The sequence below is a fragment of the Corythoichthys intestinalis genome, chromosome 18 (assembly GCF_030265065.1).
Source record: "Corythoichthys intestinalis isolate RoL2023-P3 chromosome 18, ASM3026506v1, whole genome shotgun sequence".
Taxonomy (NCBI): Eukaryota; Metazoa; Chordata; class Actinopteri; order Syngnathiformes; family Syngnathidae; genus Corythoichthys; species Corythoichthys intestinalis.
In genome coordinates, this window is record NC_080412.1 from 30,225,380 (window position 1) to 30,244,875 (window position 19,496).

The window sequence follows — 19,496 nt, forward strand, 5'->3', positions numbered from 1 at the left end:
TTTCGGTTTACCGCCCTGCTCTAATAGGAGTACTCAAAAACAAAAGTAAGGAATGTTTCTGGAGAGTTAAATCACTCTAACATTCCCTAATTTAATGTAGTCTTCCCAGAACTGGATACCTGAATCCATTACATTTCTATTCCATATGGACATTTTCTTATTTCACATCAGGCCGGGATCTATCTGCCATTTCACATCTGGAAATATACTATACTGTATATATGTTTAAACACTGTGTTTTGAATGTGAAAAATAAAAGAAAAAGTGACAGCCCACATGCTATCCCTAGAGCCTGTAATAGAGACGGCGAATCTACGAGTGGGAAAGTAAAGCAGCGAGAAAAATAAGAAAAACGGATGACATAGAAAGATCAGAGGGTGGAAGGAGGACGTCACGTGACAAAAGTGCTTTAGGATGGAATCCAGGCAACTGTGATGACAGCTCCAGAGCGTATAGAATCCAAAAGCAACGAGGGAATCAGTTTTATTCTCTCTTTTTGCTAGGTTAAAAAACATCTTTGCTTACTGTGCACGCTTGGCACATCTCTGGTGGAAATCAACAGCATATGTCACATTGATTCCTCCGAGCACCTTTGGCTCAGAGCCGCTGTGTCACTGTTATGTCGCCAAATGGCTTCATTATGTAAGAATGCGAAAGGTGTTGCCTAAGTACTTGCGAATCATTCCTCAAACCTCAGATAGAAAAATCTGTTTAAAAAAAAGGACAATAACCATGATTTAAATCCTCACTTCAAACTATGGGGGTAATTGACATGACATTATACCCTCTTCTTGGTTTGCCGATAGGAGTGTATCACTCTGTGAAACTCCATTGAGTCTATATGGCCAACCAGGCTCTACAAGAAAAACCCCATTAAATTTCAAAAGGTATAATGAGGATTATAATATTATTTACGACATAGCAATATGTTATCTTGCTAAATGTATACATATTTTAAATTTAACTATAGTGAACATTCCTAGATTAGTTGGGAATGGAAGCTATCTATGTAAGTAATGCTACTAATGCCAGCAACCTACCTGTGTGAAAGGCCTCACTTGGTTATGTATTTCCTTTTAATATCAAGAAATCTCATCAAATGGTAGTCTGTGACTCAAATGTCAAATAAATAATGGGTCTTAATATGAAAAAGGTTCAAAGCCATCCACGGAAATCTATATAGGATAGTACTGATGTGTTCTAAGTTTTAACCTTTACGTTGTTACCTCCTCTTTCACCTAAAAAAAAATTAAAAAATGAAATGAAATGTTGGTTTTGTTCCTAGGGGGCGTTACACACATTTACGCATATTTTTATTTTTTTTTACATTTTATCAAAGTTTTCACCAGTGTTCACCTGGATGTTGAGTTTGGTGAGTTTTGAAGCATTCTGAGGGGGTCAAAGTAGGGCTCAAAGTGTCGGCGAGACAAAGAATGACTGCTAGGGGGCGCTACATAGTGTATTTGGACTTTGTCTACACGGTATCAAAGATTGCATCTGTCTTGACCTGCCTGCCAATTTTGGTGCATTTTGAAGAATTGTAAGGGGGTCAAATTGAGCTCAAAGGGGCTGCGGAACAAAAAATAACTATACCGTAATAATAATAATAAAACCGAGGAACCACAATAAGTTACCTAAAAAAAACATTGTCACCTACATGTCTATACTGTTCAGTTATGAATGTGTTCTAAGTCAAATCAAATCAATTTATATTTGTTTAGACCAAATCACAACAATAGTTATCTAAAGGAGAAAACAAAACATCTTTTAATATACACCCTACGCTGGATTTCGACCTACTTGAGCATTGTAGCTTTTTTCTTTTTTTTCTTTTTGCCCCTCCTGGTAAGACTAATGCCCACCCACACCTGGCATCCTGGTAACACCATTGCCACACAAGAAATCCTTTGTTACAGTTACTTTGGATGATTCTATCACTATTCTACTATTCTATCATTGTTTTCAAAACAACAACAACAAAAATAAGCTGTGATACATACAGGCAGATAACAACATCACTAGCATAGCATAGCATAGCACAGCATAGCATAGCATAGGTATAAATTCCCAGGCGAATTCAAAATAATTTCCGAATGATAAAGCATAAAAGTGATAAAATTATCAAGACAAACGGAAAAAAAGTATTAATGATTTTTGTACCTTTCCAATAAATGACCTTTGTTAGATTATTGGGCAGTGCACACAATCACCATTGAAGAAATACTGTTACACTCCTATTGCTAACTCGGAAGTTGAGTGACATCACTGTGAATAGGGTTAAATAAGTCATTTGATCTGTACAATTCTAAACTTATGTTTCATTAGTACTGATATTACCATAATCAAAGGTTACATTGCATTGCAGTGGTCCCCAACCTTTTTTGCAACATGGACCGGTGTGAAGTGGGCCTTTTTTTCCCTCACGGACCGGCAATGTGTGGCAGAAAATTACAGTCAGAAGTGGGTAGTAACACATTACATTTACTCCATTACATTTACTTAGTAGCTTTTTGAGAAAAATGTAGTTCTTAGAGTAATTTTACCAATCATTACTTTTTAATTTTACTTGAATAGATTTGTGAACAAGAAACACTACTCTGACTCCGCTACTTTGGGCTAAATTACATTTTTCTTCTTTATTCCACATATTGGCTTTACTTTTGCCAGAGATACCAACAGTGTCTGTCTCAGTTTCACCAATGAGACGTCGCAACAATCACCACATGACTCCATGATTATACCACTCACTGGTAACACTGTGTCTTCTCCACGAGAGGGTGCTCATGCTCTTCGGAAGGGTGATGTTTCAAGTGTTGTTCTGGTCTGAAATCGATGATTTTTGTGTCATGTTTTTGGCCTAATATGGCCATGTAATAGGTTATAGTACAGTAAAATAAGAACAGTTCATGTGGATGAAGTTGTGATCAGGAAAAAAAAATTATTATTATCAACCGCTTCTGACCTGCATTTTTTCTGCTGGGCATTTTTTTAAAACTCTACTCAAACACCAGAACAAAGTGCAATTTTTTGGTCGGGGATATTTCATGCTTTTATTGGTATATTTTTAATGTTAATGTTAATGTGTTTTCAATGATAAATGAGCCCTTTATGTTATCCTTTTTGAAGTTGCGTTTAGTAATCCATTTTCAAAGAGCCAAAAATACTAAAGAAGGCGTGCCAAACCTTCATGATTTGATTTCAATGGGTAATGTTTCATCCAATCATCTCCCAAAAGTGGCAATAGCAACTAAATTCAGTGTATTTATTGGTTTAGAGACGCAAATACGTCATGTCCTTAAGCAGCATGCTTGGGTCTGAAAGGGTTAAAGAAAATAACCAGACATTGTAAGCAGTTAGTCACAATGTTACTCATTACCAGAGTGTTCTTTTCAAGGAATACATTTTAACTTGTACTTGGGTAAATTTTTGGATGACTACCTTTCCTTAAGCAATATTATTTAGAAGTAATGCTACTCTTACTTGAGTAAAATTTATGGCTACTCTACCCACCTCTGATTATAGTAAATAAAACACAACGAGGCAAAAAACAAAAACAAAAAAACAACTAAACGCTAAAAGCTAAAAACGAACATTAAGTGCAGGGAAAATGTAACTCACCATACACTAAATTTCCCTTTTTTTAACAGTGGCCTCTCCTAAAACCTGACGGTAAATATGTTTGGTCGCAGGCATAATGAGTTCTTCTGCAATCGTGAAAGGTTTCTTGGCTTTAGCAATACGGTTCTCCATGACTCCCACGAGGTATGATGCTCTCAGTGCATTCGCTTTTGTTGCCTTGTTTGCTAGCTTTTGGTCACATATCATGCAGAGTGGACTTGGTTGTACACTCCTTTACTGGCTCAGCAGGTGGCCTTTCCCGTAAAATTACTGTCCAAAGACGTAGCCGCCCACAGCACATGGCCAACAGCAGCCAACGTTACTGTTTACATTGACTGACGCTGGGCTGCTGTAGCTGTGTAAGCACTCCAGTAATGGTGGCCACCCACTAGATGGCGACATACACAAATCTCTATTCGTTTTAGTCAATAGAGTAGACAGGCGTATCGCTGTGTCAAGAGCAGTGTTGGGCACGTTACTTTGAAAAAGTTACTCACTACTTCTTCCAAAAAGTAACTGAGTAACTGAATTACTCTATAGTAAAAGTAACTAGTTACCAGGGAAAGTAACTATTTCCGTTACTTTAAAAAGAAGTTGTATGTCAAAGAATTTGAAATTTTCTGACCAGTATTCAAGTCAGTTGAATAGAGAAGAACAGATGGGTAGTTGTGTTATAGAACCTTATAATATTTATTGCACCTCACCAGCAACAGATTTATCCTAAACTTGAAGTGCAACAAAAATAAACAGATTTGAATTGCTTACCACAGACGTCGACAAAAGCTTTGCCCCGGGACATAAATTACATTTTACGTGCACATTCTTTCCTTTAATTTCGACCAACTTGAAATAGTGTTTATATCTCCACCTCGTAAAGGGCAAATTTTCCTCTGAATGCTCTGCCATCATATCCCTCTGCATCTGTTTTGCGTGTGTGTGTTCACTGCACGCGCTGTTCCGGTTTGTGTGTGAAAACACCGGCTCTGATTGGCTTACCATGACACATGACTCTAACCCTCAGCCAATCACAATCACTTCCATCGCATCTATCCAGGGGGTGCATTCAGATAGCCTCGTCCCTCTAGTCCTCCCGTCACCCTCAAAGTGTCTGCGGTCCTCAAGATGGAAGCAGCATTCTTGCTGGCTGACAGTGGGGGATGGGAATGAGGCTAGCATTCAGGTGTAGCAAACACAGAAACGTTAGCAAGCTCTGGAAAGCATTGTCTAATTGAATGAGCAGGGACAAACAGCCTGGAGTTATAAGAAATACGTGCGCTACTCTCGAACCTGAACGCACCCCAAATCTTGGATGACAAATAAACAGAGCAGAGTAGACTCGCTACGGATGGTCGTTTCTTCAATTTATTCAGAGTAAGTAACGAACCGCTTTTGACCATCAGTAACAGTAACGGCGTTGGAACGGCGGAAAAATAATTAGTTAGATTACCCCGTTACTGAAAAAATAACGCCATTATTTATAACCGCGTTATTCCCAACACTGATCAAAAGGCACAGGCCAGATTGCGGTTGTTAACATTGATTTATTATTTCTCTGTGACCCGTTAGCAAAGGTGCTATGGACCGGTACCAGTCCCCAGCCCGGAGGTTTGGGATCACTGCGTTAGGATATATTACTGTGCATTCCGTATAAAGCCTGGTTATGCGTACATGGATGGATCTCTTGGCTAACCCGAGGACCCACTGTATTGGGATTATAAGAACACCAAAAAAGTCAAGTCAAAAAAATAATTTTCTTGCACCAGTGAAGCGGACAATTCTAATATTCCTAATCACAAATAAGGTTTTCAGCCCGTGTCGCCTTCAGCACATCACTAAACATAAATGAGAAATGTTTTAATTCTGGGAAATGTTTTAATTCCCTGTGGAGGAATATTTAAAAGCTCAACTATCAGACTTCCGCACAGGCCGTCCTGCCGAGCGTCGCGCTTGCCGCGGGTTAAGGTTAATTACGGACATTCAAAGCCGAGCAGGAAAGGAAGTCGTTCCGAACCAACGTTGAAACGACGACGTTTGGTGCGGCACGGTGGTCTTATAAACCTTGATTGATTCCTGCGTCAAGAAAGCACATGAAGAAACCTCATATCATGACGTGATGATCATGTTTCTGACATCGCAATGTCAATTTGTAGGCTGTCAGGCATTCTGCAATCGTTGGCGTCAGGGCTTCTGGAAAGCGTCACCATGTCACATTGCTTGATGGGTGAGTGCAGGCGTGAGAGAAGTTTACAGAATGCGCCTTGAGACAGACTTTTGTTTGGAGCAGCGTTGCGGGTCAGAGACCTTATTTGGCTTGTGAGTTACAGAAGCGTAAATATTGAGACGCGGCGATGATGAAGAAGGGGGAACGGGAGACTATAGGAGTGAGGAGAGATGAGCAATAAATTGATTTTGTAAGCCAACAACGCTAATTAGGTCTTTGGTAAATGTCCTTAAAAGACAATATGTCTGTATTTATTCCTCGACCAAGATCAGCCAGAGCATTCACTCTATGACTAAGCAATATTATCAGAAAAGTGTTTGAAAATCTTTAGCTTTAAATGGTTTAAACTTTTCTTCCAGTTTAAAAAGGCACCCGCGGCTCTATGCGAACCCTGACAAAACAAATGAACTCCCGCTGACGGATTCGCGATAGAAGTATGCCACCATATGAAAGCAGCAATAATCAGTCTCAGAGGAAAAGGGTAATAAACTCCACTGTGTAGGTGTAGAGGATGCAATATTTAAGTGCAATATTTACAGCAAATTTCCTACTTTTTAGCAATGTTGTGCTCAAGAACTTGCTCTCACTGAAACTAACACAAGACCAAGATGGTGTTTGAACCTCATTCTGCTGATATTCTAGCTTAGCTTTCTATTGTTGAATGGCTATAGATATTGCAAGGTTTAAATTTATTTTAATCACTTCTCAAACCAGGCTAAGGATCCACAAAACATCTGAAGCTTGATTTAAAATGTCATCTCTAATGATAGCACAATTTAGAGAACTGGTGTCAAATCCAAATGTCCTAACACTGCATAACCCAACATGTTTTTGCCCTACAGAACTGATCAGAATGAGGTCAGGTAACCATAACAGCTCTGGATGGTTACAATGGCGTACCGCACGCATGCTATTTTTAGACCGTGACGTTGCATCGTAAAGCGGAAGTAAAGTAGAAGTGGGACATTATCGACCCACCCTCGCATAGAAACTATGGTAATTCTGCTACTTTTCTCCAGTAATCTTCTAAAAACGAACATGCTGATCACACATTGCTTTTTTGGAAGTTGTAGAAACGACTCCAGACATTACGACATACGAAGGATGTTTTCTTCATACGCTTCCCGAAACCAAAAACTCGGAAGAAAAAATGTGAAGGATGAATCAACTTGCACGGATTTTAACGGCATCCCGGTGAATCCATTCATATTTCATATGCAGTAAACATTTTGTTGGGTTGGCATGGTCTTTCAGAGGACAAAGAGGTAAGCCATTGTGATATTTTTAACTTATTTTTAGCGTGACGTTGTGCTGTGCTGCTTCTGTCTGACAATGAATGACCTGAAAAGAATTAAAATATTATCTGACTGCGAGTTACCTTTTCTGTTGTTAAAAAAAAAAAAAAAAAAAAAAACTTTAGTAAGAGGGAAGTGTAAATTAATTATAGAATGAAGATTTGTTATCAATGAAAAAATTAAAAGTGTTCGTTGGCTGTCATTGAGTAGCATTTGCGATCGCTACACAAAACTAACTAAATTACCCCCAAGAACGGTCAGAGACATAGGACAACCAGAGGATATAATATATAAGAAAGACAGGGCTGGTGGTAAAGGATAGCTTGTTGAAACAGGACAATGTCATTGTCAGTCGCTTTGAAAAAAAAGCTAAGGCTATGCTTAGGTCGGCTCGTTTTTTTTCGTCTTTTCAGCCTTCGACACTCAAGCCCTCTCTTTAACTGAACATTTTTATGTTCTTCCACATCTTTGCAGTGAATTTGGCACCAGAGACATCATTTTCTGAGAGAATTGGTAGGTTTAGCTCTGTAAACACCTCCTTCGTACACAATTTCCATTCATTTCCTATTAGGGACAAACGTTGGCGTATCCCCCCTTAGCAACAGGAGCTAATGTCATGAATATTAACGAACGGAATTGACATGTTGCTTGCGGAACGCCAATGAATAGGAATCATAATAGAAACTAAGGTGCACTTATGAATGTGAATGATAAATGGAGACATCAACACTCACAATAGATATGATCTCATTAGGTTTAGGGTTAGGCTACAACTACACTAGGACCAGTGTTGTTATTCTTACTTTAAAAAGGTAATTAATTACAGTTACAAATTACTTCTCCCAAAAAGTAATTTAGTAAATCAGTTACCCGAATGTAAGAGTAATTAGTTACTTGGCAAAGTAACTTCTATTACTTTTCATGATTATTTCCCCCATTCTCCTCTTCCCCCAAAAACAACATAGGTCACATTATGTGAAGTTTAAAGGGTTTTTGGGACAATTGGCCCTGGCCCAATTCTTTACCCTGAACTTAACTAGACACAGAGGTATTGCGGATATTGCGATAACTAGATAGTAACCTGTGCTATGTTTGGAAGTCCTTTAATGTTGTGAATCAACCGTTAAAGTAGTTAAAATTGCTCCCGTTATTGCATTAGTTCCCTTCTGTCTACTTTCGACATGTAAAAGTTTTAAAACTATTTCATACTTTAAAGATAGATTCGAGTCAAGGTTTTGCCGATTTAGGAGTATTTTAGACAAAAAGTTACTTAGGCTACGTTCATACTGCAGGTCTTAATGCACAAATCCAATTTTTATCGTGTTTTTCCGACTCGAGTGAGGCATTAACTTGACTTTCTGAACGGAACAAGTCGCATAGAAGTGGACCATTTCAAATCCGATCTGGGTCACTTTCGTATGTTGTTTAAAATTCGATCTGGGCCACATTTTTCCAGAACGTCCCGCGCGGTCTGAACTGGGAAGTCTCCCAAATCGGAATTCATGCAGTAATTACGACATCAAAGCGCGAGAGAGACGGCGCGCTACGGTAGCGGTGCAGCTGTGCGTTAGCGCCTAGCTTGCCTTGAACACTGCTTTTGAGGAAGGGTCTGGCTTGGCAACAGTCATTAAAAAAATAAAAATAGGTTGAGGATAAGCCCGAGAATGATCGGTTTTCTCTCTGATGAGCAATATTTCAAGATTGCTTACACGGCCGAGAGTCGGGGTAAACTGCCGGTATGTGTTGTTGACATGCACGGACAGTGCGTGTATGCTATATATCCACAGAAACTTTGAATGTAAACCTAACCGGGGATTATTTATGTCTGTTATTTGTGTCCTCTTTTAGGAAATCAAAATATGATCGCCCTGGAATGACGGATGACAGCCAGCACGTGTAGTCATTTGTTTTGATGCTTCTGCGCATGCGGGTATACTTGCTCAGCGCGTGTCGGACTGCGAATTAGTGCGCATGCGTAATACTTGAATGGTCTCAATGGACAAAGGCAGTCTGAACGGAAACGCGAAAAAAACCGATATGACAACAACAAAAAAATCGGATTTGTGCATTAAGACCTGCGGTAAGAACGTAGCCTTAGGTTCGTTAGGAAGGTTCTCTACAACAGGGCCTTCCTGTGAAGTCTACTGCTTTAAGATGGCGGCTGTTTACTAATGCCGGCGTATCTGTCATTTCGCATCTAGTTCTATATACATGTCATATCTACCGTTGCATCATGTGGGCGTAGTTTGTAGGCTATCGGCTACAGTCAGGTGTCATTGGAGCCACCTAGCATCGCGTTTGCAAAGGTCACAACACCCTAGCCTCCTCCCCACAACCGTTCTGCTTTCTCGTCTCCGTGAGTCCGTGTCTCTCAGACTTTTCTCGTGTCATTCAACCAACATGTAACACACATAGTAACACACGCCTTTACATCCTCAGTAACGGTAACGGCGTGGCAAAGGTAAGAAAAGTAATTAATTAGATTACTTACTACTGAAAAAAAATTCAAACACCAGAACAAATAGCATTTTTCTGGTCGGGGATATCTCATGCTTTTATTGGTTATTTTTAATGTAAATAATAATGTTTTTTTTATGAGAAATGAGAACTTTACCTTATCCTTTTTGAAGATGTGTTTGGACAGCCATTTTCAAAGAGCAAAAAATAGTCGTAAAAGTTGTATCCAATCATCTCCCAGAACTGGCAATAGCAACTATATTCAGTGTATTTATTGGTTTAGAGCAGTGCTTCTCAATTATTTTCTGATACGCCCCCCTAAGGAACACGTAAATGTTTCGCGCCCCCCCCAAACTCTCGGCTGCCACTGTAAATAGTATCATTTGTCGATAAAATTACTATAAGTACACCTCTGCCTAACATTGTTTCCTTTTTTTCCTATTAAAGAAAAAGTAACATAGATCAACTTATAATAAAGTGTAACTTTAATAACATTGTTTTGTTTGGAACAGAAAAGACTTAAAGCGCATCAATTTACCTGAATTAAAAAAAAAAAAAAAAAAAAAGTAACATCCAAACTGTAAAAATACACTCAAGGTACATTTTGACCATTTGATACTGAAAAATAAATTGTAATAAAATCAATAAATAATAACAAATTCAAATTGATTAGAAACATTAACTCATGAGGACAAGATGCCTGAAAATTGGACCGAAAAAATACAACTGAATAGAAGAAAAATGACAGTGTCATTGGACAGAGGGACAGTTTTTATTTTTGTAGCTCACAGTATCACCTCCTTAGCAATGGTGTGGGGTTATTTTGCACTGAGCATGCTAACAGTGCTGCACTGGTTTACTGATATAACACTGACATAGCAGGACGATTGTTGGCAATATTCGGCATGTTTTCATTAAAAAACAATCAAGCGGCTTATCAGTGAGATTGGGGTCTAATGTCTTTAAGTGACGTCTTAATTCATTTGGCTTCCTGCTGTCCGCTACAATCATTTTTAGACACAGTAAACGGTGGTCTTTGCTCTTCTCCCACTGTATTAAAAGTCAAAGCCAAAAGCCAAACGGCCCGAAAACAGCGCATTCTCTGCGGCCGGGGAAGAACCGGAGGTGAGGGCGGTCGTTTTGACAATTCCAAGCCGAAAATTGCACTTCTCGGGCGGACATGTGAGAACTAGAGAAGCCAGTGGGTCGCTGCATGAGTCCGGCCGGAAACGGCTCTCGAAAACGGTGCACAGCTCTACATATCGCTTTTCTGTGTGCTCTTACTTGGTTCAAAAATACTGCGCACACTCTGAAAATGAGAGCGCCACTGCCACCCACTGAGTGGATGTGCAAGTACACTTTATTCTAACATGGCAAAAAAAGCATGTTCTGCGAGGTCACATGCGCCACCCCTGGCATCGCTCTGCGCCCCCCCACTATTTGAAAAGTACTGGTTTAGAGGCACGAACGCGTCATGTCCTTCAGCAGCATGCTTAGGTTTGAAAGGGTTAACCATGTAATTAATTAGACTATACGGCAACAGTAATGTACCCCTTGTCCGGAGTTTTTATTCCTCGGGCTAGAGGAGCGCCTAATTTTTTAAACGGTGCCTAAACCGCCTAGTATAGCCAGGCTATCTGTATAATAATCGGATACAAAGAAAGTGACATCACGAAGCGCAATTGCTATTACGCATTACGCCATTGTACACAATGGAAGCAAATGGTACATACACGGCTTTCCTGCACCTCTTTTTACTACTGAAAGCTTGTATTTTTACGACTTTGAATATGTCCAGAGATGACATTGAACAATGCCAATGATGTCACACACGGGATGCTCCTTCACGCTGGCGTCCCTTGCAGGAGCGTGGCATTTATAAAGGCACCTTAAAGCAACACTAGGTAAGTTTTCAACCTTTATAAAATATTTTCATAACATTTGTGATAATATGTCAACTGACAAGTAGTTGAAAGACACCTCTTTTATAATTTTGAGGGGGTCTGTATCGAATTCACCAGCACTAATTAACTTTGAGGAGGATGGCAGGAACCCTGCCACACACAAAAAAAACTACAAATGTGCTGACTGCTTTACGGCATATGTCACTTCCCCATTTCCCCATTCATTATAAAGATGGAAGTTGATGCGAACGCTTTTGCGCGAATTCTGCAAAGATGGCAGAGCAACAAAAGAGACAAGAAGTTTTGTCTGAGGAGGGGAAAAAAAGGGAGGCTACCAGGAGGGAGTAGCCACACTAAGCCACACGGTTGCTAACCGTCATATGCTATAGTTTAGCCACAACTGGATTCATTACCTTATTACTATTCATCCCTCACACAGCTGCCGGAAACAGAAATGTTGTTTAATCCATCTGCAGGCGACCGGGAGATTGATTTTTGAATGATTGATGATTTTACGACACTGTACGGGTGTGCGCTGGTCCTCATGGGAAACGCAGTCTTCCTTAAGGCAAAACACTACCGCTTTTGTCCACCGGCGTCGCTAGAAGCAACCAAAACTGAAGAGTTACCAGGTGTTGCTTTAAATGTAGTGCAGACAGGTAAAAGATATTGTCCGAATTACAAGGCAAAAAAAATTATCTGTCCTAGTGAAGATGTAGCCTCAATAGGTACGTATCTGCACCAACTTATCCATCCTTGGCAATGCTAGTTAACAAACCCGTAGTTGACATTAAATTATTAAATTAATACAAAACAGTAAACCAAATTGAATATTTAAAATGGATGGATTAAGTATTCACTTACAAACATTTGAATATTGCATACAAGTGTTGTTTCCTATTTCTCTTTTCAAATAAGTTGAATATTTTCTTAACAAGAAGCTAAAATGGCCCTGACTGATGTGACACACGGCAAAAATGAATTTGACCCCTCTAGTTTATAGGAACCATTAAAGAGGACACGCATGTACAGTATATGCTTTCATAAATGTAAGCGGAACTGCAACGCTGGATGTGACTTTTTAAAAGAATGAACGGCCTTCTGAGGCAAAGAAGAAATGTGAAACAGCTATTTGAGTGAGACATTAGTTCAATTTAAGAAGTTTGCGCTCTTTCTCTGATGACGTGATCATTGTGAAGCGCGGGATTACATAACGCGCCTCAGCCAATCAGCCAGCGAGCCTGCTCTGACATCATGTGTTGACTTTCCACCACATGCAGCTCACACAGCTGGACCTAGTGTCAACTTTCTTGGGGAACAAAAAGGCAAGCAGCTGTGAGAGGGAAAACATACAATTGGTGTAGAGCTTTGGCTTGCCAAAACAGAAAGATGATTTTAGTTTAATCGGGATGCTTGACGCACATTTTGGACCCCTTGTGTCACATTCTAGCCTCAAATTTATATTCCAGAAACCCATGTGGGCTGAAAAGATCCCTGATGGTGGCACCACCATCTGTTGTACAGTAGTACTTTTTTTTTTTTTTTTTTTTTTTTTAAAGGAGGGCTTCATTACACACCATTCAAAAGTAACGCAGATTTATGCACTCTCACATGTGGAACCCATGCCGGAGTCAGTCAAATCAATCATCAAACGGCCAATCAGTCAGTGCTTGTTACTCTTTAGGAGGCCTTTTGAGAGTGTTGGACTAAAAGTCGAGCCACACAATACATTTAGATGAACTGTTGTTCTTTTGGGGTGGGCCACCAACAATTTAAGTTAGCTGTATACTTTCAGACTACAGCTTTTTTTCTTGTTAGCTGTATACTATCAGACTACAGCTTTTTTTTTCTTGTACTTTTAAAATTTCTCTTCCCCTGCAATTTCACATATCGTTAACACTTCATTAAAAAACTTAACAACCTAAATAATAAAATTTTAACTACTGAGCAGTTACTGCAAGGTGGAGCAACACAATTGCTGCTATTTAGTCCGGGTGAAGTTGTACATTTGCCCATATTTTGTCGAACACTGACTATGTTTAAGTATTACTGGGAATGTGAATTGGACAAGAATGTGACTTCCTGATTAGATATCTACTGAATGATTAAATGTACTCTACATAGACCGGTAAGGACATTAGCGTGCATGGAAATGATTTTGTTGAATTCATCAACGATAACTGCGAGGAAACACGTTTTCCTCTTTCATATTAGGCTCTGGAGTAAACGTCTGCACAATGTGATTGTTCATAATGTGATGAATAAGTTGTTTTCTTGTACCCGTGTATAATATGCACCTTTATTTTTTAAAGAAATCTGCGAGCCGTTCCACAAAAATGAGACAGTTCACGGACAATGCCGAAATGAGATATGACAAACATCCTTGAGAAGCAATAGGTGTATTTGATAAAAAAACAAAACAAAAAAAACATCGAAATAGTTGTGGAATAAAGCTTCACCTCAGAAATATTTACTTTAAGATCACGTCTTAAAAAGGAGAGGCACTAAAGGCATTTTCCAATGTTTTGAACTGGTTCGTGCACTATACTAGTCCTTCTAAAAAAAAAAAAAAAAAAAAAAAAAAAAAAAAAAAAAAATGGCATATTGTGATAAAGTTCAATATTTTCTGTAATGTGCTGATAAACATTAGACTTTCATATATTTTAGATTCATTACACACAACTGAAGTAGTTCAAATCTTTTATTATTTTAATATTGATGATTTTGGCAAAAAAAGTCAAGAAAAACCAAAAATCCCCATCTAAAAAAATTAGCATATTTCATCCGACCAACACAAAAAAAGGGTTTTCTAATACAAAAAAAGTCAACCGTCAATTAATTCTATCAGCTATGCACTCAATACTTGGTCGGGAATCCTTTTGCAGAAATGACTGCCTCAATGCAGCGTGGCATGGGGGCAATCAGCCTGTGGCACTGCTGAGGTGTTAGGAAGCCCCAGGATGCTTCGATAGCGGCCTTAAGCTCAACCACAGTGTTGGGTCCAATATCCCACAGATTCTCTATGGGGTTCAGGTCAAGAGAGTTGGCAAGCCAATTGAGCACAGTAATGCTATGGTAAGTAAACCATTTACCAGGTGTTTTGGCACTGTGAGCAGGTGCCAGGTCGTGCTGAAAAAGGAAATCTTCACCTCCATGAAGCTTTTCAGCAGGTGGAAGCATGAAGTGCTTCAAAATCTCCTGATAGCCCGCTGCATTGACCCTGCCCTTGATAAAACACAGTAGACCAACACCAGCAGCTGACATGGCACCCCAGACCATCACTCACCGTGGGTACTTGACACTGGACTTTGGCACCTTGATTTCCGAATGACATGCAAAATTTGCCTTCATCTGAAAAAAGTACTTTGGACCACTGAGCAACAGTCCAGTGGTGCTTCTCTGTAGCCCAGGAGCTTCTGCCACTGTTTCAGGTTCAAAAGTGGCTTGACCTGGGGAATGCGGCACCTGTAGCCCATTTCCAGCACACGCCTGTGCACGGTGGCACTAGATGTTTCTACTCCAGACTCAGTCCACTGTTTCTGCGGTGCCGTTTCTGGAATCAGCCCTTCTCCACAATCTTTCTCAGGGTGTGGTCACCACTTCTGGTTGTGCAACGTTTCCTGCCACACTTTTTCCTTCCCACAGACTTCCCACTGAGGTGCCTTGATTAAACACTCTGGGAACCGCCTATTCGCTCAGAAATTTCTTTCTGTGTCTTAGCCTCTTGCTGGAGGGCGTCAATGATGGCCTTCTGGACAGCAGTCAGGTCGACAGTCTTGCTCATGATTGCGGTTTTGAGTAATGAACCAGGCTTGGAGGCGGCTGATCACGACGTGACATTCCTGCTCCTCTTTTCTTTTCTACACATTTTTCTTGAAACTTCAAACTATGTCGCAATAATATGCTTCAATTCAGTGCCCATTTGTGGTCCTTCCATCGTGGATGATGTGGAGATGAGCATTTTTTTACAGAGCTCGTCTCCCGCGTTGTCTCTGATCAGCCAGCTGCGGGGCTGGCCTCTCCCAACTCAATGCTGACCGAACATGAGTATATAAAAATGCGTAGAGGAAAATTAAACCCTGAAAAGTGACCTGCGTGGTACCCCTAGTCAAAGAGGCGCGCAATCAATTTTTTACATGACATCCTGTCAAAACTGTCGCTTCTTCCAGGATCGCCACTGTTATGCAGAAGCTCTCCTGGTTGAAGCTTCCAGGAAATATTCGCAGCGCCATACCATATGTTTGTATTTGTTATCTTCCAATTGGTGAGAGCGCAAATGAGCATCGATTGTAAGATCCCAAGTAACGATGTCAGGCTTTCATTGTTTTCTAAATATTTCTTTCAATCACAACTCGACGACTGCTCGTAAAAGCTGAGCATGCTCTTCCTTCAGTCTTGCTCCCGCGTGATGTGTCATTTGCGTCCCCCCCCCCAAAAAAAAACAGTTATCACAAAATGGAGTTCCCGACCCCTGGTCTAGAAGGTGGAGTAATTTCGAAATTTCCTGCTGGCGATTAATGAGTTTCCGGTTCAGAGGTATACCCCGCAGGCGATGACGTAACATATTAGGCTGCTCCTTTCTACACATGCGTAGTTTGCGCAAATGCAGGCGTACCTGGCAGAAGCGGGGGGGCCTTAAACGCACCTTATACGTGAGTGCGGACGGGTATAAAAATATTCAGCATAATACCCTGGAGAAAATGATCTGTCCTAGTGTAGACGTAGCCTAAGATATACCACATTATGCATACAGTGTGTAAATAAAGCATTACAGGTAGTCCCCTAGGTAGTTCCATTCTTCCGCTGGCGATGTAACGCGGATATCCGTGTAAATCGGAGTTAACCCTTTAAATACATCAAACTATCTCTCAATTAAAAAAAAGTTATCCAAAGAAATGTATTATACGTCATTGTACTGTTCTCGCCAGAATGTTGGAACTAAGTCCTAGCTAGACAGTGTACTATGCTCCGAAATGACGATGTCAGATGTTTGTGTGGTGTGCTGACTCTATTCAGCTGCTCATGACATCAACAGTTGCAGAATGAAACTCAAACAAAATGAAATTAAATCAGTCTCATCTTCAAAAACAGCTATTCAAATGTGCGTTTACAAGTAGCTGCTGATACAGGAATAACAAACGACTAGCCTGTATCAGTTAGCATCCGCACATCATTAAAAACAATCAAATAAACTCGCTCCAAGTATTCGACCACAATTAAAAACTCAAACGGTACAAAAGGGGTTGTATACAGCCGTCGCCTCTGGAGGCTTCACAAGCAACAAATGTGCGCGCATGCTGTCACCTTTGCCACTCGGCTGCTCTGTGTGTGCTTGTGTGGGGTGGGCGGACGCATCTGTACATGCGCTCGCTTCCTGTTCTATGCTTCCCGCGCCAAAATAAAAGCATTCATCACAATAAAAAAAATAACAAAAAAAAAAAAAGACGAGACGTAAGCGTCGTAAAGTCGAAATTGCGTGAGTCAGGTCCGTCGTAACCCGAGGACTACCTGTAAATAAATCTATACATGTGCACTTTTGTGGTTTAACACAATAATTTTGTCGCATGAATAGTTTATGTCTTTGTGACTTTTTCCTCGTGACCGTCACCCCCCCTGAAGTTGTTTGCTGTCTAGCCAGCCGAGAGGCACTTTTCTTGGGTTGCACGGCAGCAAAAGTCAGCCTCCTCGCCTGGTCCTTGATCGACTTTTTTTTCCTCTTGCAAGGCACCTTCGTACGCCTGCAAAATGACAATGACCTCAGCCTTGACACACCTTGTGAGTGTGTCGCCATTTAGTGGGTGAATGTATTAGAGTAGAAACAGGATTATCTAAGCAATTTGGAACCAGGAGGTCCCAGCAAAAACCAATGATTAAAAAAACACATTTTAAGTCTTTGATTCCATATATGAAACTATCTTCAGATCCAAGGATCCAAAGATTTGCATAGGGACGGTAGGGAGATGACTCTACCAACTTTTCAGGATGCTCAAATTGTCCCCACCAACTTTTAAGCAACTTTATCGGCATTATATCATAAGTTCAGTTATATAGGTAATATAGATTGTCTTTCCATATGTTGTATGAACTTGACCCTACTATTTTTTAAGTGAATTACTTTCATTATGTTCATGCTGACATTTACCCTTTTCACTTGCTGAATGTGCCAGTCCATTTTTCCCTCAAACACACATTTGATTGGCTGATGACATTACATCAGCCCCCATACACACACACACAACCCAGACAGAAATACAACATGTCGACAACATGGCGCCTCTTCCGCCCCCTTCGAAGACGAGGGATATTAGAATTTTATTTCGGCCAGCAGCATCAGCAACCACTGTAAGTAATGTAAAAAGACGTCAATGTCGTGGAGGTGGGGAACACACCACTAATTTTGCGACTGAAAATCCGACCTGACTTAGCATAACATTAAACTGTATGAATTTGCTAACCTGCATAGCTCGAGTAGGAAGCTGCTTAGAGAGAAGTGTCCTTCAGTATGTTTTGTGCTGTTAACATTAACTGTGAGAAATGTAGTGAACTGACGTTTACCCCATTCTCCCCAATCTTGATTTAAATTTTATTTATGTGGTCTTAAAGCAGCCCAAAGGAGCTTTCATTTTTTGTTGAGTCTGGCTGTGGTTGTGAACCTGAAGGAAGGTTCCATTTTTATTTATTTTTGGTATTCCCCAAATAAGACCTTTTATCAGTTGTATTTAATTTCTTTATTTAGACAGACAATGTTGAGTGGTCTTAAGACAATTGTTAATTAAAAACATTAAGAGGGGTTTTAATATACAATTTCTACAACTTGTACTAACATTTATCTTTTAAGAACTACAAGTCTTTCTATCCATGGATCGCTTTAACAGTTAATAATGTTATTGCTATTTTGTTGATTTATTTTTATAATAAACAAATACAGTACTTATGTACTGTATGTTGAATATATATATCCATCTTCTGTCTTATCTTTCCATTCCAACAATAATTTACAGAAAAATATGGCATATTTTATAGATGGTTTGAATTGCGATTAATTACGATTAATTCATTTTTAAGCTGTGATTAACTCGATTAAAATTTTTAATCTTTTGACAGCCCTAATAATAAATATAATATAATATAATATAATAAATAATAATAACACTCGAAAATCGATAATAACCAAATAACACTCTCTGGGTTCTTCACAGAAAAAAAGCCAGGAAATAAATAACACTATTGAGGGAAAAAAAAATAAAAAAAAAATATTTTTTTTTTTCAAGGGGCCGGACCAAACCCGCGGGCCGTAGTTTGGGGACCCCTGATTTAGCCTATCAATGAATTAGGTTCATATTCATGGGAAATGTATCCCTGACCCCCGTTCACCCGATCTGTTTGGTCTTATTAATAATGTCACTTCCCAGGCAAAAAGTGTACATGCAGGTTATGCTGTTATATCGTCCCTACCAATGCTGCGACCAAAGCTGCGCGCTTGCTCAGATCCTTAAACAAAATTGACTTTTTTTTTTTACCCCGAGCACTGGCCAGTGGCTGTCGGCATCCTGACTCACCCCACAGCCGTCGCTCCCTCACACTCCTCCAGAAGACGTCCCAAGCTTTGTTAGTGGAAACTTTCACGTGCTCGCTGAAAGATCGCCGGAGCGGCATCTTCACGGACATTCTGCAATTAATTGATCAAATATTCCCGATGGAAAAAAGTGCAGCTGTGAGTATTTGAACCCATGTGGGCAGCGTTTGCTTGGTCACGACTCATGCTGAGGGTGACTTGGAGTGAGCTGGAGGAGGAGGAGAAAGAGGAGGAAGCAAGGGGGCCCTGACACTTGATGCAAAAAGTCTGTATTTCATTTTTGCAACACCCCTGTTACTCTGCGGCCTCCTTATACCTTCCCTTAAAAGTTGTTTGGAACTGTTTTTGTATATGCATTTCTCTTTTCAGTTAATGGCCCTCTAATTATGTAACAAAAGATTTCTCAATTACACTTCTCATCAACA

General features: G+C 40.0%; 1 protein-coding gene across 1 annotated transcript in view; it reads right to left on the reverse strand.

Moving 5' to 3' along the window:
* Window positions 1-19,257, reverse strand: part of si:dkeyp-23e4.3 (rho GTPase-activating protein 7) — a 135,515-nt gene extending 116,258 nt beyond the window's left edge. The window contains exon 1 of the mRNA XM_057821018.1: window positions 19,055-19,257. Coding sequence (XP_057677001.1) covers window positions 19,055-19,163 — 109 coding nt within the window. The 5' untranslated portion in view covers window positions 19,164-19,257. The remainder of the gene's footprint in view (window positions 1-19,054) is intronic.
* Between the last annotated feature and the right edge of the window lie 239 nt (window positions 19,258-19,496).